This window comes from Zootoca vivipara, chromosome 1 (assembly GCF_965207765.1).
Source record: "Zootoca vivipara chromosome 1, rZooViv2.hap1.1, whole genome shotgun sequence".
Taxonomy (NCBI): Eukaryota; Metazoa; Chordata; class Lepidosauria; order Squamata; family Lacertidae; genus Zootoca; species Zootoca vivipara.
The window spans coordinates 54772145-54793395 of NC_142582.1; the positions used below are offsets into that span (position 1 = coordinate 54772145).

A 21251-nucleotide genomic window follows, 5' to 3' on the forward strand; every position below is an offset into this window, starting at 1 on the left:
GGCTTTTGGACTCTTTAAGAACCATCTTAAGAGCCCTGGTCAATTCTACTTTCTATAGTCAGTTTTCAGAGTACTGTCCATATTTATCTACAAACAGAATTTTTCACATGCAGTCCTCCAGGACCTAATTTTAGTGCACATAGGACAGCTATTTTCAGAATGTATTCTCTGCAAGTACTGCCAAGATCTCCTCCTCCTACATAAAATGTATTAATTTGTGATGCAAAACTATGTGCATGCAGGCAAAGGTAAGGCCCATCACACTTGTCTTGTATGTGTCGACATGCACTCATCCATGCGAGAGTGTGTATGAGAGTATGGGGTGGCTATACTCGCTTTTGTCATGTGGCCCATGCACCCCTTGGAGCAAAGAAGGTATATCACCTCTGATCTAGTGTTAGGTTAGAGTCTAACCTAGTATAGATGATAAAGCTAATAGTTCAAAGTTGGGGAGCTGAGAGTTAAAAAGTCATTGCCTTCCACAGGAGAGGTTAATTACAGTATACCGAAACAGAACAACACTAAATACATCAATAAGGAAAGGGCAAATGGATGGTAGAAATTGCAATGGACAAGACAGAGGAAACATGGTGTTGAAGGAGGCTGAGAAGGGCAAAGTTTATTAGTCCATGGGGAAGAAAGATGCACAAATGGATCTCTTAAGTAGGGCACAGACACGAGGAACATTCAGATACGACAAGGAAACATATGACTCTGTGAGATGAAAGGTGAAAGGCCTTATTGACACAAACTAGAAGTCGAAGGGAAGATGTTTAGCAAGCAAAAAAGAGGCATCAATATCAGATATCAATCACCACAACTCCATTTCCAAAAGTCATAATCATAAGCTTCTGTGCAATTCATCCAAGTTTTATTACCATAATTAATCACAGATATGGAATTGCTTCCATCAAATTCCAGGCACATTCTACCGGGTCATATCTATTAGTAGTCTATTTTTAAAAAATAAATTACGGGCAAGCAAAAGGATAAAGTGCTTAGCAAAGCTATTTTGATCTACATTAGATCCCCTTGGTTTCCTCACTTGGTAGCCAGTGTTTCTTCTTGTCAGCTGAAGTGGGACAACAAACAAAGAGGGAGAGGCTTTCATTATCAAAGTCCTCTCTTACACCAAGAGGTTACTGAAGAAAAAGGGCAGCCAAAGAGGCCTACATGCTTCAGTGAAGCAAACTACAATCAACAATGGAAAGAGGAACAATAACATTTTGTCCATTATTCCCACGTATAAAAACACAGAGCGATTTGACTTTCTATAAAAGTCAAACTTGCTGTCTTATTGTTCAACGAACCGTTCCAAGATCTGCTAGCTCACACCTTCCACATACTAATTATTAGTACAACTAATACATCCACTGTTTACCCTCAGAAGGGAGGATAAAGACAAATAAGCCATAATAAAAACACACTGGAGGAAAGGAACATGCAAACTAGCTAACCTCTATGGGAACAGCCACCTCAGACCGACTGATGGACACTTGACTGCAGCTGAGGCTAGGTGAGGGAGCTTTTCATTCTCCATTTGTGTTAGCTGGGCTGTGCTTTCTACCTACTGTCTAGTAAATAGTACATTTTCTTGGTGCCAGAAGAAATCATTCATTCATTCCTCTTCTGGAAAACATGCTCTTCACATCAGAAATGCTGACCTGATTTCTCCATCATGAGTTTCGTGGAAAATATAAAGTGAGCAGAATCCATTTTATTTATGTATTATAGATACTCTAATGTAGTAAAGTAGAAAACGACACACACACGCACAGGACCAGATCCAAGCTGCGGCCAGTAAGCGGCTTACTTGGAACAATGCCAGTATACGTCAGCTAAGTGTCTGGGCCTAGATTTGTATTTTATACTATGGCTTGGACGGACTGCTTAGTCAGTACAGCTGGCCACTGAATGCTGCCAACAGTCATTGCCTGCTGATACTCAGGAAATGGAACCATCCCACACAGCCGTTCCTTTCCGACTCTTACAGCATCAAACCACACATGCCATCAATATAATGCTTACGGAAGTATGTCTCTCAAGAGGATGCACCCAAGTTTTCATCTTGGGCTTCAGCAGCTAGCAAAAATCAATTCATCAGGCTGCTATGAAAAAGTATACTGCCTGGGAACAGGGACTAGTATCCTGGCCAAGAAGGGCCCTGAGGGGGCAGGGGTGGATGTGGTGGATACCCAAACGGTGGGCTTGGACCTGTGGGATATGGAGGCTGGGAAGGGATGGGGTAGTTAGGCACTGAAGGCTGGGTAGGATAAGGGCACTGGGGCCTTCCCGCTGGTGGAAAAAATGGAGACTGGGGGTATCCTGGTCCTGTAGATGGAGCCCTAACAGGAAGCTGAGGGTATCCTGGTCCAGAAGGGGGTGCTCTGGAGGGAGACCAAGAGTACCCAGAGGATGCAGATGGGTCTCCTACCTGAGGCTGGGGTAATGAACTGCTAGAAGAGACAGGTGGGTACCCAGGACCAGAAGGTGATCTATTTGGATATGGGGCTTGGCTACTTGGCTGAGAGGAGGCGACATGTCCCACCATAACAGGTGCTCCTGCAAAAGAAGCTGGCTGGAGAGCTCCATGAGCTGAAGGGCCGGTGGGCATGCAAGGGGAGAGACTGTAAGGTAAAGGATAGGGCAGTCCCCCAGCCAGGCTATTCTGCGGCTGCTGGTTTGCAGGCCCAGAAGGCATCGGGGAAGGATGCTGGTGGTTGAACGCAGAGCTTCTGGCTGGCTCTTGGGAAGACTGAGACTTCCTCAACACTTCCTGAAGCTTCTCCACTTTCACCCGCCGTAGATGGGACAACTTCCTCATGGAGGAAAACTGCTCCAGGAATGTCTCCAGAGGCACTTCGCCCTCCAGGAACTTTTCAGCCATCATCTGCAATGTAAAAAGACAATTGAACCAGGGCTTTCATTTGTAGTAAGGAACAAGGTTCTCTGCTGCGTTCTTCATCGCAGCATGTACCTTCCATCTCCCAATGACTACTCACAGTGAAACAGACTGGGCAGGGGGTGGGCGTGGCGAGAGAGAAACTGGATCCTCTCAGGCAACCTGTCCATTGCTCCAGAACAATGGTGACCAGGTTCCCACAAGTCCACCTATGAAATAGTGTCCCTCAAGTGCATTTGTAGCCCTCAGTTCCTTGGCTCAGTTTTGCACCTAGTCTACCATCCTGGGAAGGAGGAAGGTAAAATACCGAGAGAGAGCCAAACACAAGGGCATGTCGGACCCTAAGCCACAGTCAGGTTCCTTGCCACCGCACTGGAGTGCCATAAACTCTTGACGCTTGTGTGGTTTATTGGGCCCATGCTGCTGACTGGCCACCCAAACAAGCTCAGTAAAACAAAACACATGAACTACATTACAAGATGATTCTTATGCTGACTTGAATTTTGGATGTGAGAAAGGAGAGGTGACACAGTCCTGGCTGACAGTCTGGGTGTACGAGGGTCAGCATGGAGAGAGGTAAGCTCAGAATAGATCATCAGTATTAACAAACAGTATCAGGCATGAGTCTTGTTTCCTCTTGAGTTTAAATCATAGGCTAACCTCAGATTCTTCTTCGATTTTCTGCCCTTCTACCTCCAGAAGATTTAACAGGGTGCCAGGTTGCATCGCTGCTGAGAATTTCTCTGGTGGGATGGGGAAAGAATAAAGAAGGGTGGTTAAAAATGCCATGCAAAACAAGCATGTCTCCTTCCCTCCATCTCAGTGACAATGTCAGTTCCTGGCTCTGCAGAAGCAGATATACGTGAAGAGTGTCACCTCTGAAGGCACAGCTCCCATTGCTTTCAGAGCTGCCACCACACAACAATCCAGCCACAGCTGAGAGAGGGAGGTTGGGGAGATCAAGAAGAACAGAGGTCTCTGTTGCCTATATGCAAGCACATAGCTTTCTATGGTTATCCAGGCACAAATTGCATTGAAACTATGGTGCACACCATCAGTCTGTTCAGGCTGCTAGAAGGCTCAGAAAAGAGGGAACCAAAATATTTTCTCATAAATGACCCTCCCTCCTTGATGACCATCCACATTTGCAACGGACAGGTGTCAAGAAACAGGAGCCATTTCCAGATCAGGAGTGGCTAACCCTAGGGTTCACCTGCATACATCCGAACACAGAAGAGGAATCACAAGAAGTAAATCTGGTTCGGGGGGGGGGGGGTAGCCTACTGATCCCCCACCCGGGGCTGAGGAGATCTGAAACGTTACCCAGTTTTGCCTTTTGCTCCTGGCATTGTTCGACCAGCTTCTGCAGTTCGTGATATTTGTCCGAGAGGTTTGCACGCCCTGTTTCGAGGGGTTCCTGAAACTTCAGGTTCCGCTCTGCCAGACTGCGATTTGTGGCCAAAGCCATCTCCCTTTCCAACTGGACATCCTGAACCTGATAAAGACAGGCCATTGTTAGGGAAAGGTGGCTCCCCTTAAGTTCCCCCCATTCCAGTCCAGTTCTTCTGATGCATTCTAAAATATTCTAACCTCATTAGACTCCAATGCCAAGCGTTCAATCTCCTCTGAATTGTCCTGAAGCTCCTTCAGCTCATCCACAGTCTTGTCTCTGAATGCCATCATCATTTAGGAGGCTTATTAATACCTCCTATACTAATAGTCAAAAGAGAAAGCACAAGTGATTAGCAGGTTTTATATCCCATGCTAGGCGTTCCAATCCTTACATGTGTTGATAATAAAGGTCTTTACCCTTATTACTGTTTATATGACTGCAGGGTGACTATCATTTTCATTGTTAGTTTATAATAAATAATAATAATAATAATAATAATAATTTATTATTGGCCAAGTACATTTTCCAACATACTTGGAATTTGTTTCGGCTACATTGCAATGTAAACATACACACACTGTTCCACTCACATTACAAATAAGCAAAGAAACCCACCCATAATTGACCTCCCCTTCAGCTACACACCTACAAATTTAACAATTTAATGGCACAAGGGAAAAACCTGTTCCTGTGCCTAGCCGATTTTGTATATGAAGACCTGTAGCGACGTCCAGATGGGAGTAAATCTAGCAGATGATGGCAGGGATGTAAAGGATCTGCTGCCATTCTCTCTGCTCTCTTCTTAACTCTGGTAGCATAGATTGACTCTATTGTAGGCAAGCTAGCACCAATTACCCTTTCTGCACTTCTTACAGCTCATTGGAGCCTTTTCTTGTCTATCTTGGAGGCTGTACCGCACCAAGCAGTAATAGAATTACAGAGAACAGGTTCAATGATGCTTCTGTAAAATTGGAACACTTCCTGGGGCAAATTAAATTTCCTTAGTTGATGCAGAAAATACAACCTCTGGTGGACCTTTTTAATAATACTATTGATGTTGCTTGACCAATTTAACTTTTGAGAAATTATAGAACCCAGGAACTTAAAGGACTCTACTACTGCAACCATGTTACCAAGGATGGAAATTGGCGGCAGGACAGAAGAGTGCCTTCTGAAATCAATTACCATTTCAACTGTCTTTTGGGCATTTAGTACCAAATTATTTCTGGTGCACCACGAAACAAGATGGTCTACTTCCCGCCTATATGTAGATTCATCTTCCTCCTGGATAAGCCCAATAACTGTTGTGTCATCAGCAAATTTCAAGATCTTAACTGATGGATCAGTTGAGCTACAGTCATTTGTGTATAGAGAGAAAAGCAGTAGGGAAAGGACACACCCCTGGGAAGCACCTGTATTGATGGTATTGTTGTTCGATATAATTTCCCCCAACCTCACCTGCTGCCTCCTGTCCGTTAAAAAGCTGTATATCCATCGGCAAACAGGGGCAGGTAAATTAAGATGAAGTAATTTAGAAAACAATTTAGATGGGGCAATAGTATTAAAAGCTGAGCTAAAGTCCACAAACAGAACTCGCACCTAGGTCTGCAAGGAATCCAGGTGTTGCAGGATGTAGTGCAATGCCATGTTGATTGTGTCATCTACTGACCTACTAGCTCGATAAGCAAATTGCAAAGGATCCAGCAAGGGATCAGTAATGTTTTTCAAGTAGGCCAGCACTAGTCTCTCAAATACTTCCATTACCCCAGATGTTAAAGCAACCGGTCTATAATCGTTCATCACACTGATGGAAGGTTTCTTAGGTACAGGAATGATGATGGAATGTTTAAAGCATGAAGGGACTCTACACAACTCCAAAGAACGATTAAACATGTGTGTGAGGGACAGGGGATATCGCGAAGTCCCTCCCCTCCTGAGTTCAAGCCCGTCCCCGAGCAAAGGGGAAAGCAGGGAGAGTTCCGATTCCAGTGGGGAAGCAGGAAGTCGTGTCCGAGGCTCAGGCAAGGTAGAGGAGCCAGGGTCCCAGGTGGGACAGGAAGGGGCAAGTAAGGGGGGAAGACCCATCCCCCCAACTCCAGAATTACGCAGGAAGAGGAGGGGCAAGAGGATGGGTCTGCCAAAGCTTTTGTGTTGGAGAAAGACGCGCCAAAAGCCATTAGGAGGTTCTGAAACCGACTGACAACATCGCTCCGTGTAAATAGCAATGACTTGAGCACTGTAAATACGCAGCACCAATAAAAGAATAAAATGCAGAGCTGCGTAGCGTCGTTACTCTGAAGTAGTCCACTCCGGCCACTGTGACAGCAACCTCCTAATCCTTTTTGGGCTACTTTGGAGTTGCCGGGATGAGCGTGTCAGAGGCGGAGAAGTGGCGGCAGATCGCTGAGCAAGCCCAGCTAGAACTGCAACAGCTGTCGCTGCAGGCGCAGGGAGAATTGAAGGCAGCTAAAGAGGAGACTAAGAAGGTCCAGGACGACCGGCTACAACTTGCGGAACAGGTGAGAGAGCTCCAGGAAAAAGAGCAGCATTTAAGGGCGGTGGCGGTAGACCTCCAAAACAAGCTGGATGCAGAGAAAAACAAGGCGGGAGGGGCACCCCAAGTCCAAGTGCTGCCAGGAAGGAGAGCCGGGACCCTAGTAAGCAAGTTCAATGGAGACCCGAAGGAGTTTCAGGGCTTTGAGACTGAGATTGTGTATGCTCTTGAGCTGCACCACGATGAGTTCCCTGATGATGAGCACAGAGTAGCGTTTATTGTGGAGCACCTTACAGGGGCGGCCAGGGAGTGGCTAAGACCGTTAATTGCAACAAGGAATCCTTGCATGAAGAATGTCAAACTATTTCTAGAAGGTTTGAAAACGATGTATTCGTCCGATAGTCATATGGACCAGACTAAGGAGGAACTTCATAATTTACGCCAAGGAAATATGACAGTTCGCGCGTATTGGGCGAAATTCACCATGCTGGTGCACAGATTGGGGTGGGATCTGGAGTCTGCCCCAATGCAAGCGGCGTTTTACTTGGGGTTGCATGAGGAGGTGAAGGATGAGCTCTCGAGAGGTCCAAAGCCCAGTAATATGGATCAACTGAGCAAAGCGGCTCTGGCGGTGGGGGTGAGGCAGGAATCCAGATGGAGCGACAAGCAAGCAACGCGCGCAAAGCGGGCTTGGTTCCCACGGTCGCAGGAGAAGCCACTCCCTCAACAACCCTTTCAAGCCACGCCTGGGGCCAGTCAGGACCAGGAACCCATGCAGATTGATAGCGCGCGCGCGCGGGCTTTTCAAACCCCAGCGGCGCCAAGACGCAAGGAGGGAAGGGGTGGGAATTGCTTTCTCTGCAACTCCCCCCAGCATCTCGTCAGAGACTGCCCACATCGCAGGGAGTGGCAAGGAAAGGCGGGAACGGTTGTGCCCTCCCCCACTGACGCAGCACCACAGCAGGGAAACGGGAAAGCCTGGCTGCAGGAGACAAGGGGCGGCAGCCAGGCACAGTCAGCAGACAACAGCCCCAGCCCACCCACCCGCACAGAGAGGAGCAGAGCCAGCCCACCCCTCCCAGAGCAGGAGTGGTTCTAGAAGTGACGCTCACGCTCCCAAATGGCTATCCATTGACGGTCCTCGCCCTAATTGACAGTGGTGCCTCAGCCAACTTCTTCTCGAGAAACTTTGCAGAAGAGCACCAGATCCAGCTTCTGCAGCTGGATTTTCCTCTGCACGTGGCAACCATTGACGGCAGAGAGCTGCTGGGAGGGGCCATCACTCATCAAACCCCCCCCATGAGAATGACGGTTGGAAGGCACTCAGAGACACTGGCATTCAACGTCACCACCATCTCAGACCCCCCAATCGTTTTGGGCATGAGCTGGCTGGCGCGCCACGACCCCTCCATAAGTTGGCATCAGAGATGCATCACTTTTGGATCGGACTTTTGCCTGGAACATTGCATGCAGCACCAACCAGGGGAGGGGCCTCCGATAGCCACGGTGGCCACCATGCACGTCAAAGGGGGTGAGGCGATACCCAAACCATACTGGGACCTGCAGGAGGTCTTCAGTGAAGCGGAGTCCGACCACCTGCCCCCACACAGGCCTTTTGACTGCCAGATCAACCTGGTGCCTGGGGCAACTATACCCCCAGCCAAGCTGTACGCCATGTCAGACCAGGAACTGGAGGATCTGCGCGCTTTTATCGACAAGAACCTCAAGCGGGGGTTCATCAGAGAAAGCAAGGCAGCAGGGGGCAGCCCGGTCTTCTGGGTGGACAAGAAAGACACGCAACAGCGCCGTCTTGTGGTGGATTTTAGACGGCTGAATTCGGTGACAGAGCCAGTGGCTTTCCCCATGCCCAGAGTGGATGATCTCCTGACAGCGGCACGCAGAGGCAAGATTTTCACCAAGCTAGACCTGAGGGGGGCGTACAACTTGATCAGGATCCGGGAAGGCGATGAGTGGAAAACCACGATGTTCACGCCTCTGGGCTCTTTTGAATATCTGGTGATGCCCTTCGGGTTGCAAGGGGGCTCAGCATGCTTCCAGGCCTTCATGCACCACGTCCTGGGGTCCCTACTCTTCAGGAAATGCTTGGTCTTTCTGGATGACATCCTTATTTACTCCAACGACCCAGTGCAGCACGTGAAGGACGTCAGGGAGGTGTTACAGCGCCTGAAGGAGAACCACCTGTATGTGAAGCTGGAGAAGTGCAAGTTTCACACCAAGGAGGTGGACTTCCTGGGCTACAAGCTGTCAGACAAGGGGCTGGCAATGGACGAGGACAAGGTGCAGACCATCCTGGACTGGCACAGCCCCAGGACGCGCAAAGATGCCCAACGCCTACTAGGCTTTGCCAACTTCTACAGGAAGTTCATCAAGAACTTCTCTCGAGTTACGGCTCCCATCACTGACTGCCTGAGAGGCAAGCAGAAGTTCAGGTGGACACCAGAGGCGCAAGCAGCGTTCGAAAGCCTCAAGAGGGTGTTCGCCTCAGACCAGAACCTGTTCCACGTGGTTCAGGACGCGCCCCTACGCATTGAAACAGATGCTTCTGATAAGGCTGTGGGCGCCATTTTGTTGCAACTGGACGCCAACAGAGAGTGGAGACCCTGTGCCTTCTTCTCCAGGAAGTTGACCCAGCCCGAGCGAAACTACACAGTTTTTGATCGGGAACTTCTTGCGATCCACGCGGCGTTCCAGCACTGGAGACACTTCCTGGTGGGCGCCAAGCACCCCATCCAGGTGTGCACAGACCACAAGAACCTGGAGTTCTGGAGAACTGCCAGGGTGCTCAACCAGCGGCAGATACGGTGGGCGGAGTTCTTCTCGAACTTCAACTTCTCCATACACTACATCCCAGGAGAGCAGAATGTCAGGGCGGATGCCCTCTCCCGCAAGCCAGAGTACATGGAGGAGGAGGCGCCACCAGCCCCAAGGCACATTTTCCCCCCGTCGGCATGGTCCTGCGGAGCAGCAGTGGTGAGCGAGGCAGAACTCACAGCACTGACGGCAGCGGATGAATTTGCCAACCGCATCTTCAGAGAACTGAGAGGGGGGAGGGAGCAGGCAAAAGACTTTGCAGAACGCAGAGGGCTGCTTTTCTACAAGGGTGCGCTGTACCTACCCACCACCCAGCTTCGACGTACGGTCCTCAAGCAGATGCACGACAACCCTACAGCGGGGCATTTTGGAAGGGACAAGACCACTCACCTAGTCATGAGACACTTCTGGTGGCCAGGGGTGAGGGAAGATGTTCGAGACTATGTAAGGGGCTGTACCACCTGCCAGCGGGCGAAGGTGGTCAGAGCAGCGCCACCAGGGTTGCTGGAGCCCTTAGCCACACCACACAGGCCGTGGGAAGTGGTGTCCATGGACTTCATCACAGATCTGCCTTCGTCCAGGGGTAAGACTGCAGTGTTGGTGGTGGTGGACCTCATGTCCAAAATGTGTCACTTTATACCGTGTGCCAGGGCAGTCTCGGCAGAAGAGACAGCCAAACTGTTTGTTGATCACATTTTCAGACTGCATGGATTACCTTTAAGGGTTATTTCGGATCGTGGCCGCCAATTTGTTTCCAGGTTCTGGCGGCGGCTCATGAACCTCCTGCAGGTGGAGGTCAGCTTGTCGACGGCTAGACACCCGCAGACCAACGGACAAGCGGAGAGGGTCAACGCCATTCTGCAGCAGTACCTGAGATGCTACGTCAGCCAGCGGCAAACGGACTGGGTGGATCGCTTGCCACTAGCAGAATTTGCCTACAACAATGCAGTGCACGTCTCCACAGGGGTGTCGCCCTTTAAGGCCAATTACGGGCGCGACCTCAGATCTTTCCCAGAGAGGGAGAGGGAGGAGGAGGAGGAGGGCCCACAGGCTGAGGATTGGGCAGAGGAACTGGAGACGGTGCACCAGCAGCTCAGAGAACACTTGGAGAGGGCCAAGGAAGCGTACAAAAAGGGGGCAGATCGCCACAGGCGACAAGGGGAGGTCATCAGGGTGGGGGACAAGGTGTGGTTGTCCTCGGAGGGCCTTCCCACCAGAGGGAGGTGCAAAAAGCTGGCACCCAAATGGCTGGGCCCCTTCACGGTCACGCAACAGGTCAACCCGGTGGCATACAGGCTGGCACTGCCAGAGGACATGAGGGTGCATCCAGTGTTTCATAGATCGCTGCTGTCGCCGTACAGGGAAAGCAGCAGGCTCAGAGACAGCGAACAAACCCCCGAGGGAGGGGGGGAGAGGGAAAGCAGGGAGCAACTCAATGAGGCCACGGCCATCCTGGATTCAAGGTGGGGGGTGGGGGGCCTGGAGTACCTCATGGCATGGGAGGATGCTCCACCGTCCCAGAATGAATGGGTTCCCGCCACTCAGATACAGGAGGAATTCTTGGTGGAAGAATTTCACGCCCTCTTTCCCCACAGACCCAAGCCCTGGCACATGGAAAGGGAGGGGGAGGAGGAGGCACGGGAGAACAGCTCACCATGGCGCTGGGAAGCGGAGTTTGAGGAACCAGAGGATGAGGTATGGGTGTCGCCAAGATCCACCCAGTCAGAGGAAGGAGCAGATTGGCAAAACATTTTTACCCCCACCAGCTCTGACGCCACGGACTTTTTGGGATTCCCGTCCTCCCAGGCGGAAGGGGGGGGCTCGCAGGACTGGGGGGAGGTGTTCACACCAACGGGCTCGGAGAGCACCGAGTTTTTAGGCTTCCAGTCGTCACCGACACATGGGGGGGGCCTGGGGAGGGGTGAAGGAGAGCTTGGGAGGGGGGTGGATGTGAGGGACAGGGGATATCGCGAAGTCCCTCCCCTCCTGAGTTCAAGCCCGTCCCCGAGCAAAGGGGAAAGCAGGGAGAGTTCCGATTCCAGTGGGGAAGCAGGAAGTCGTGTCCGAGGCTCAGGCAAGGTAGAGGAGCCAGGGTCCCAGGTGGGACAGGAAGGGGCAAGTAAGGGGGGAAGACCCATCCCCCCAACTCCAGAATTACGCAGGAAGAGGAGGGGCAAGAGGATGGGTCTGCCAAAGCTTTTGTGTTGGAGAAAGACGCGCCAAAAGCCATTAGGAGGTTCTGAAACCGACTGACAACATCGCTCCGTGTAAATAGCAATGACTTGAGCACTGTAAATACGCAGCACCAATAAAAGAATAAAATGCAGAGCTGCGTAGCGTCGTTACTCTGAAGTAGTCCACTCCGGCCACTGTGACAATGTGTGTGTGAATTGGAGCCAATTGTGCCGCACACACTTTCAAGCAAAGAGGATCACACCATCTGCACCTGGAGCTTTTCTGGCCTTCTGTTTCTGTAAAAGGCTCCATACATGTTTTTCCCAGATTACCAGCGGGGTGGTTTCAGAACAGGTCGAGGTGGTTATTGATACCTCTGGCTCCAACTGAATGGCACTAGTTGATAATGCTTGACTTTTGAACCTGCTATAAAACTGATTCAGGTCATTTGCCAATTTTTGACTCTCTGGAGCAGAAGAAGATTTTCTCTTATACCCAGTAATATTCTGTAAATTCTTCCAAAAAGTAGCCGAGTCTCTGTTTGAGAATTGAGTCTGCGGTTTTTCACCATAAATTCGTTTTGCCACTTTAATTTCCTTGGTCAGTGCATTCCTAGCTTGGTTGTACAAAATTCTATCTCCTTTCCTATGAGCCTCCTCTTTAGCATATCGGAGTTGCTTTAGTTTTCCTGTAAACCAGGGTTTATTATTATTGTATATGCGCAAGGCTTTAGTAGGCACGCATAAGTCTTCACAGAAACTAATATATGATGTCACAGTGTCTGTAAATTCATCCAGGTTATTTGAGGCCATTTCAAAGGTGCTCCAATCAGTGCAATCAAAGCAGGCCTGAAGCTTAAGCTTTGCTTCCTCTGTCCACCTTTTCACTGTTTTGACCCCAAGTTTCACAGCCTTTAGTTTTTTCTCATAAGTTGGAATGAGAAAAACCATAGAAGCTCTATTTCCACATAAGGCAGAACCAATGCATAGTGGCACATCACATTCCTCCCTCCTTCATTTTGGCATGTTGGATTTAAGACTATACTTGCCACATGTGAGTGTTAGCCCAATAACACATGATATTTTTCTTCCAGATTTAGTAGAGCAGGAAAGTCCCTATGCATGTTGCACTTTCTGCATGCACGTGCCAGTTATACATTGTCATTTTGTACATAGTGTGTTCCTTTGCACAATAACCCTGTTTTTAAACTCTGTAATCCATCCTCGTCTTGCTAATCCCCAGCCCACTGTTTGAAGTAGCAGGATCTGCATGGGAATCTGCAATGTCCCTGCATCACTTTAGGTGCCAGGTAAACCACTGAGCCTCTTGGGCTTGCTGATCAGAAGGTCGGCGGTTTGAATCCCCACGACGGGGTGAGCTCCATTGCTCGGTCCCAGCTCCTGCCAACCTAGCAGTTCAAAAGCACACCAAAAATGCAAGTAGATAAATAGGTACTGCTCTGGCGGGAAGGTAAATGGCGTTTCCATGCGCTGCTCTGGTTTCACCAGAAGCAGCTCAGTCATGCTGGCCACATGACCTGGAAAAACTGTCTGCAGACAAACGCTGGCTCCCTCGGCCTGTAAAGCGAGATGAGTGCCGCAACCCTAGTCGTCTGCGACTGGACTTAGCTGTCAGGGGTCCTTTACCTTTACCTTTTTACACTCAGGCAGCCCAATAACTGAAAAGTTCTATGTGTGAAAGCATACAAAATTAGGAAACATCAAGCATAAGAAACCACCCATTCAGAATACAGTATATATAACATAAACTATTTGTATATATAATATTATGTAATTTGTATCTGAGAAACTCACAATAGTCCTGTAGCTCACTCTCCCTTTGTCTGAATATCTAGTCTAAAACGGCTCGCCTTTGTTTTGGAACAATGAGGAATTAGGCAAGCTCTCTCTCCATACTTCCTGCTCATTTAGCAACAGTCAGTGCACAATTTTTGGCACAAGGTCTGGTTCAGATACTGCTCTGATCTGCTTAAAAGTATTTATTTGATTTTGTTTATAATTCACTTCCCATAAAATATCTCAAAGTGATTTCACAGTACAAAAAACATCAACAACAAAACCAAGATTATATCCCAAGGCAACTTGCATATCTAAAAACAATTTCACATCCAGCACAGATACAGAGTTGGATGAAGATCTACATTTAAAAGCTGGTCAAAAAAGAAAAGGTCTTCAGAAGGCACCAAAAAGACAATTGTCTTATATTTAACAGAAGTGAGCTCCAAAGGCCAGCTCCCACTACTCTAAAGAATATTATAAAGAATGGACTTGCTGATGAGACAATATGTGCGGGAGACCCTCTCCTGTGGAGCACAGCAGCCAACTGGGTACATAAGGGGTATACAAAAATGATCTCTTTTGAAAATGAGGATTTGTAATCACTCCCTGTTAAGTAAAGCCAAATCAGGAAGGGGAGCAACCAACTCCAGATTGCAATAGAAACAAATTAAGTGGAGGCACAATACCCAATACAAAGGCAGGGAATAAAGAAACAATAAAGCAATTATAATCTCAAATACTTTATACACTTACTTCACATTATCTTGTTGTTGTTAATTTGATTTATTAGTCACTCAACGCAAAAACTCTAGGCAGCTGAATTCATCTAAACAGCCCCATAGAAGGAAGCCCGGATGCAAAGACTTCTGGCTTTCCTCTACTCTCCGCCCTGGTTGGGAGAACCCCAAAACTGTGCAAGGGGAGGATTGTTCCACTTAGCAAACTGCAATGCTTGCACAGATGGAACAGCTGGATGAGAGTGAAGTTGAATTCCACCCAGTCAACCTATAGTCACTCCACACCGTCAAATTAAGAGTGAAATTAAATTATTTAAACTCATTTCAAGTTTCTCAACAGTTCATAGCTACCAGTGTCTATTAATATCAAAGGATCTGGTGGTTCTTTTCCTTCCTCAGTTAAGTGAGTAAGTCTACCTTACTCTTTGTTTTTTGTACTGATCAGAGGTAGGAACAACTTTTTCCATTTCCTTTCTATACCCAGTGTTTTCCAAGGGAAAACATAATATGTGTCTTGAGTAATGCTATCTCAGCACCTCTAGCAGTCATGTTGGGCCTTCATCATCTGCTGACTGCCAAGTGGTGCTTTTCTCATCATCTTGTCAGCCAAGATGTATTAGGAATAATAATTTAGGAATCATTTATTGGCCAAGTACCAAACATACTTAGAATTTTGTTTCGACTACACTGCAATGTAACCTTATACAAACACTGTAATTCCACCCAGTCAACCCTACAAAGATTACTCAGTCACACTGCCACAGTTTCCCATTGCATGTGCCCATTGTGGCCGATTCTAGGATTAACCAAACTCAGTAGTCCTATGGCTCCAGATTAACACCTGACGTTTCAACAGTTCATCAGATCCTTCAAACATAGTTTCTTCCCCTTGCTGTCCCACCACATCTACTCTCGTTAAAGTCAAGGGATGGAATTCAATATCACACTTTGATGGAATGCCTTGTCAGTGCAAGCCTGGCAGCAATACGCCGTCCATCTGGCTCGGTTGCCCCAGCCACTCTGGGCAGCTTCCAACACATACAAACACACTTTTGGGAAACTGGATTGGAAATAAAAAATAAGTGGAAATATTTGGGAATTTGGATTTCAAATAATAACCTAAATTTGTTTGAGGATAATTATCAAAAAGTATGGAAAGAAATTAAAAGAAATATGGAGGCCTGGAACAAGTTACATCTATCCCTTTGGGGGCGCGTATCAGCTGTCAAAATGAATGTTCTGCCCAAATTAATGTTCCTATTTCAGACGATCCCAATCTTAGGAGGATCTAAGTGCTTTAAGGAATGGAGGAGGGAAATTGTAAGATTCGTCTGGTGCGGCAAAAAGCCCAGAATAAAGCATTTATCATTAATTGATAAAAAATCAAGAGGTGGATTTGCGCTACCCGACCTCGAAATATACCACGCAGCGGTGGGATTAGTGTGGCTAGGAGAATGGATAAAACTAGAAAGAACAGACATATTAGATCTAGAAGGCCACGATAGGCGATTCGGTTGGCACGCATACCTGATCTACGGGAAAATAAAAGTACACAAAGGGTTCCTTAATCATGTGATAAGGAAATCCCTCTTTAGGCTGTGGATTAGGTACAAAGGGATATTGGAGCCCAAAATATCACTCTGGACCTCTCCCACAGAGGCCATTGCGGTTAAAAGGAGAAATATGAGTAACAACTGGCCCACATACAGAACAGTACTAGAGACAACAGAAGGGAAACCAGTACTGAGAAAGTATGAAGAAATTAAAAATCAATTAACGAGCTGGCTACAATATTTTGAACTGAATCAGAAACTAATCGTAGATAGAGAGACAGGGTTAGCAACAGAAATGTCAAGATTTGAAAAGATAATAACAAAAATAAGGAAGAAGAAAATTTCCCTATTGTACGACTATCTTTTAGAATGGGAGACGATCGAGGAGCAAACTAAAACCCCAATGATTAAATGGGCCCAAGACTTGGGTTATAACATCAACATGGATCAGTGGGAGAGATTGTGGGATAAAGATCTAAAATTTACAGCATGTTTCAACCTAAGAGAAAATTGTATGAAAATGATATACCGTTGGCATTTAACACCATGTAAGCTGGCTAAAATGTATGGGGGTATGAATCCGAGGTGCTGGAGGTGCAAGAAAGAAGATGGCACATACTACCACATGTGGTGGTCCTGCAAAAATATAAAAGAATACTGGAACAAGATATACGAAGAACTAAAGAAAATGTTTAAAATAACATTTAAAAAAATGCCTGAAATGTTTCTTTTAAATATCCTACCATCAGAAATAAATAAGGAAATAAGATCTTTATGCCTATACGCTGTGACCGCTGCTAGAATCTTGGTAGCTAAAAATTGGAAGAGCGAGACGCTGCCCACAGTAATAGACTGGCAAACACAAATGTTAAACTATATCAGGATGGCATGGTTGACAGATTCAATGAGAGATATACCCGTACAAAAGACAGCGAAAGAGTGGAGAGTGTATAAGAATTATCTTAAAACATATTACCCAAATAGCTCTCTACTCATGGACATTGAATGATGCTTGAGAGAAACAGAAAGGATTAGAATAATAAGGAGGAGGAAAAAGAGATATCATTAATATAAGCCTGTGAAACATAAGATATAGAAAAGTGTGCAACAAAAGGGACAGGAAGTATCTGTATGTAGATGTGATGAGTGTATTTGTTTTGTATTCTTATTTGTTCTGTAAACCTGTGAGGATAAGTTTTGACGAAATATTGGAAGAATAAGGGTTTCTTTTGCCCTCTTTTTTCTTTTTCTTTTTTTCCCCTTCTTTTTTCTTTTTTGATCTTCTTTATTGTATCGTTGATTCTCTCGCCCCTCCCCTATTATTCTCCCCACCTTATTATTCCTTTTTATATGTAAGTGTGTATTTGCTGCTTTGTTGATTTTAAATAATAAAAACTATTAAAAAAAAAACACTTTTGGGGATGGAATGGGGGTGAGGCATGATGGCAGTGAGGATGCAGCGGTGCTCACTGGCAGAATCCATCTGGCACTTCTACCCATGTACCAGCAACAAAACAACCCCCCTCTTTTCCCACTGGTCCTTATTTTCCAAATATTCTGTTCAATGCTAGGGGGGGTGGCATCCAATGCAGGTTCCAACAACACAACATACTCCTGTGAGCACAATGAAGCTTCTTCTCCTATCCCCTCCGCCTCCCCACATCCCAAATCAGCTTTGGAAAGTTGTAGAGAGCACAGGGGGAGGAGAGAAAATGGATGCCATGCTGCTCCCGTTGAATTTCGCCAAAAGCACTGCATATGACCCATAGTCTTAGCCTTTTCTAAACCAAAATTTGCACACAGCAGGTGGCACAAACAACAAACTGGCAAGGATCATAAGCTGTTACTTACCTGGTAGTAGCTCTTCTACCTCTTGTTGAAGCAAAACATTTCACAGGTTTGGCTCTGAGGATCCTGCATCAGTATCTGCAAGAGAATTCAAGTCAACCTTGTGTTAGCCTACCTGCCTCCAAAACCGAATGAATTAAGCACGTCTGTGGGAGGGAAAGCTATTTTCATGCCAAGATTAGTGCCACAATTTGAGCAGCTGGGGGCCACTAGACATATTCAATTTTTACATCTACACCTAAGGTCCTATTGAGTGTATACCCCCTTGAGCATACACTCAGTAGCAGATCATTTCCCCCTCTTTGTAATGTACGAAACTGCCTGTACAATGTGTAATGTGCTCAATGACAGATGAGAGGTGAGCACTTATTTAGCAGGTCTCTTAGTGAACTCTGGGGGCTAGCCAGGAAGCATTTGTTAGTTAGCAGACTGGACCAAAGAGATACTCCACATCTTTCCAGGGTATCATTGCACATGTTTATAGGGTTTATCCCATGTATGCCAGTTCTTGAAAGGTATGCACATATGCAAGCAAGACTCAATTACATCAGCAGAATGGAAAGTATGTTTTGCACATGTCTTTACAGGCCATCCACATGAGTTGTCACAGCTACAAAGCTGTTCTCTGCAAGTGGCAAAAACAGAGAACATTCCAGTAAGTCCAGAATGTGAATAAGCATTAGCACGAATCCTTGCTTTGCGCCAATACTGGACACAAGCACTATCAAAGTTGCAGGAATCATTTCTATGTTGCATTGAGGAGTGGGAAGACAATAGATGCTCAGTTGTCAATGACAGGTGAGGCAGCATGAGATTTGCAAGGAAAATACTAGCTACAGAGGAAGTTGCTGTTTGTTCACTGGAATACCAGTAGGAAACATATACCTGGGGGTAGGGTAACTGATAAGCAAGAAGTTCAAAAGTAAAATATAACAGAGTTAATAATATTATTTATTGTATTTATACACATGCATTTCTGGTACCACAGTTGGCTTTCCCCTTCTTTAACCACAACCTCAGAGGCAGCCAAAAGGGGGGGGGCACACAATCATTCAATCCGATTTGCTATATTAAAATGAGCATGGTCCCCTCCCCTTTTAAGCTGAACCAGAGATTCACACTAGGATTTGTTTTCAGTGCCATGAGTATCCCCCACCCCTACCCCCCAAAAAGTTAGAAAGTGTTGCTGTAAAGGGACGACACATCTTTGAGCACGTAGCAAGCTGCCCCTAGTCAAACCATCCCTTAACACCTAAGCGGAGGAGGAGGAGGAGGAGATTCTCCTCTCAGGGAAGGCGTGGCTGCCAGAAGAGCACAAGCCTCAGTTCCCTCTCTGGCCATTTCAGAAGCCAAGCGATGACCACCCTCCATCGCTCAGATCCACGGGGCGAGGAGTCGGATCCTGCCCACTAGGAGCAGGTGGCGGGGAAGGTGCCGCCCGCACATTGGACTCCTCTCACACACCTACACACCCTCCACTCGAATGAAGCAAGACCACGCAGCTCCAGACGGCGCGAGGAAGGGTTAAGTGATAAAACTCCCGTAAGGGTCGCGATTTACCTGCGATGATCCGGAGGTGGGGGAGTGAAAAGCAGAACAGAAGAGGGAATCCCTTGCCGCCGAAGTACTTCCGGCTTCCGGTGGAGATCCGGAAACTCTGTGCGCTCATTCTACTCCGAACCAAGAAGGGAGGGATTAACTTGAAGCTCATTTCCCCCCCCCCTAAAGTAGCAGAGGTGGTATGTTCCGCAGGCAGAACCAATGAGAACGGTGCGCGGCACCTCCGCCGCGGCCATTTTGTCGGCCGGGGGAAGCCGCGCAGCGGGCTGGTGCATCCGTCGCGGGGCGAGAGTAGGCGGAGTTTATTCGCCCTCGCACCCCCCCCCCAGTGGTCGAGGAAAGGGCGGGTAATACGTGGCGGGGTGGGCGGGCGGAGTCGTGACGTGAAGTCTCCTCCCCCCGGCCACGTGGCAGGGAGTTGCGACGGATATTTCCATATGCTCTCTCGGGGAGGCTTTGGCGGTAGCCAGTGCGAGGAGGGGCTGTTACCTAAAGGATCCCCTTGTGCATTAAATTTCTCTCCGTGCAGGCACCCATAAAGCGCCTTAGGAGGCATCTTGCAATACTGGAAACTCCTTAACAGTCTATTAAATGCAAATCTTCTACACACTTGTTGGCTTGGTTCATTATTTCTACAACTTTGGTGTAGTCCTCTTGGTTTGGTTTGTTTTTTAACTGATTCTTCTTTTAGATAACTAGAAATAAACGCTTTCTTTCTTTACATACCATCACTTTATTTCATGTCGACTGTCCTGCTCAGATGTGGTCCACCTAAAGTTCTCCAGTTCCTTTCTGTCAAGACCAGCATCAGCCAAGAAAAGGACCGGCCAGCCAAGGGCCAGCCCCAGCTCTAAATAAATTAGTACAGCAACCCTGAAGGTGAAAGAAGCCCTAAGCTGAGACAACAGAAATGGACACACAAGCTATGTAGGAACTTGCATTTACTCTGCATCCAGTGCGCTCCACTGCTGGTTTGGGAAGAACATTAGCCACAAGCCATGTCCATCCTGTTGTTTATGAGGAAACTGTGTTTTGATGTGTTTCCCTAAACCAGATTTGATCTGAATTTAGAAAAAACAATGACTTACCAGTAGCTGTGTTATAAACCCATAAGGCATGGGGAGTTGTGTCCAACAAATTTCTACTCAGAGTAGATCCACTAATTTTACTGGACGCAAACTAATAGTGTCAACTGATTTCAGTGAGTCTGCTCTTGAGAATGATTAATGTTGGATAGAACTCAGGGGTATAGGAAAACTTTGTGGCTCTTAGTTGAAAATAGAGTAGGCGTAGCTCGCAGGTGTGCCATAAATGCAACATCTAGTCCATGTTGTTGAGGAGAGTGGACAATCTTAGGCTTGAACCTTGTAGAATACAAATTTTTGACCTGCAAAGGGCATACATGAAACATCAAGAACTAGAGCACATGGTTTTGTTGGGGTTTCTTGCACAGCAAAAACTAATTGCCTTTAGTTTATATTCCATAAAAGAAAATTTCTATGACTTCCCAGCACAACAGAAAAAGCTGGTAATTGGGACAAGCGTCCAGTCTTTTTTTATTTTCAAAATCACCAGCTGTTAAAATAAGACTTCCCCTAAGAGGCTTTTACACATGTATCTACTAGCTTTATAAGATAAAAATACTAATGTGAATGGCTTCTTCCGCCATTTGGTATTTCAGCTGCAAAAGGCAAATAACAAAATGCTTATTAACCTGCCCAGCTGCTTCTTGATATACTTCCTCTAGAGCTATGCCAGTGCTAAGAGACAGGTGAGGTGGGAAAATCCTCCATGTCTACAAAAAACTATATAGTTGTTTAGCTCTTTGACATCTGCCAGGAGGGCATTCCACAGGGCAGGTGCGACTACCGAATGCCGCATCAAAAAAAGTCTGTCGCTGGGAGTCACCCACTTAACCTATGAATTTGAGCACGGCCACTGATGATCTCCATACATGG

General features: G+C 47.0%; 1 protein-coding gene across 3 annotated transcripts; it reads right to left on the minus strand.

The window, feature by feature from the left end:
* Positions 1-593: 593 nt before the first annotated feature.
* VPS37C (VPS37C subunit of ESCRT-I) lies at positions 594-19885 on the minus strand. 3 transcript variants are annotated; one of them, XM_088664772.1, is made up of 6 exons: positions 19294-19885; positions 17737-17811; positions 4493-4610; positions 4226-4397; positions 3563-3645; positions 594-2890 (listed from the first exon to the last, which is right to left on the minus strand). In XM_088664772.1, the coding sequence occupies exons 3-6, from the start codon at positions 4586-4588 to the stop codon at positions 2141-2143; spliced, it is 1101 nt and encodes a 366-aa protein (XP_088520898.1). In that variant the 5' UTR covers positions 4589-4610; positions 17737-17811; positions 19294-19885; the 3' UTR covers positions 594-2140. The 3 variants fall into 3 exon arrangements, with proteins under 3 accessions (XP_088520898.1, XP_034979831.1, XP_088520891.1); XM_035123940.3 differs by having other exon boundaries at positions 4493-4615; XM_088664765.1 differs by lacking the exons at positions 17737-17811; positions 19294-19885 and adding an exon at positions 14349-15406 and having other exon boundaries at positions 4493-4615.
* Positions 19886-21251: the final 1366 nt, after the last annotated feature.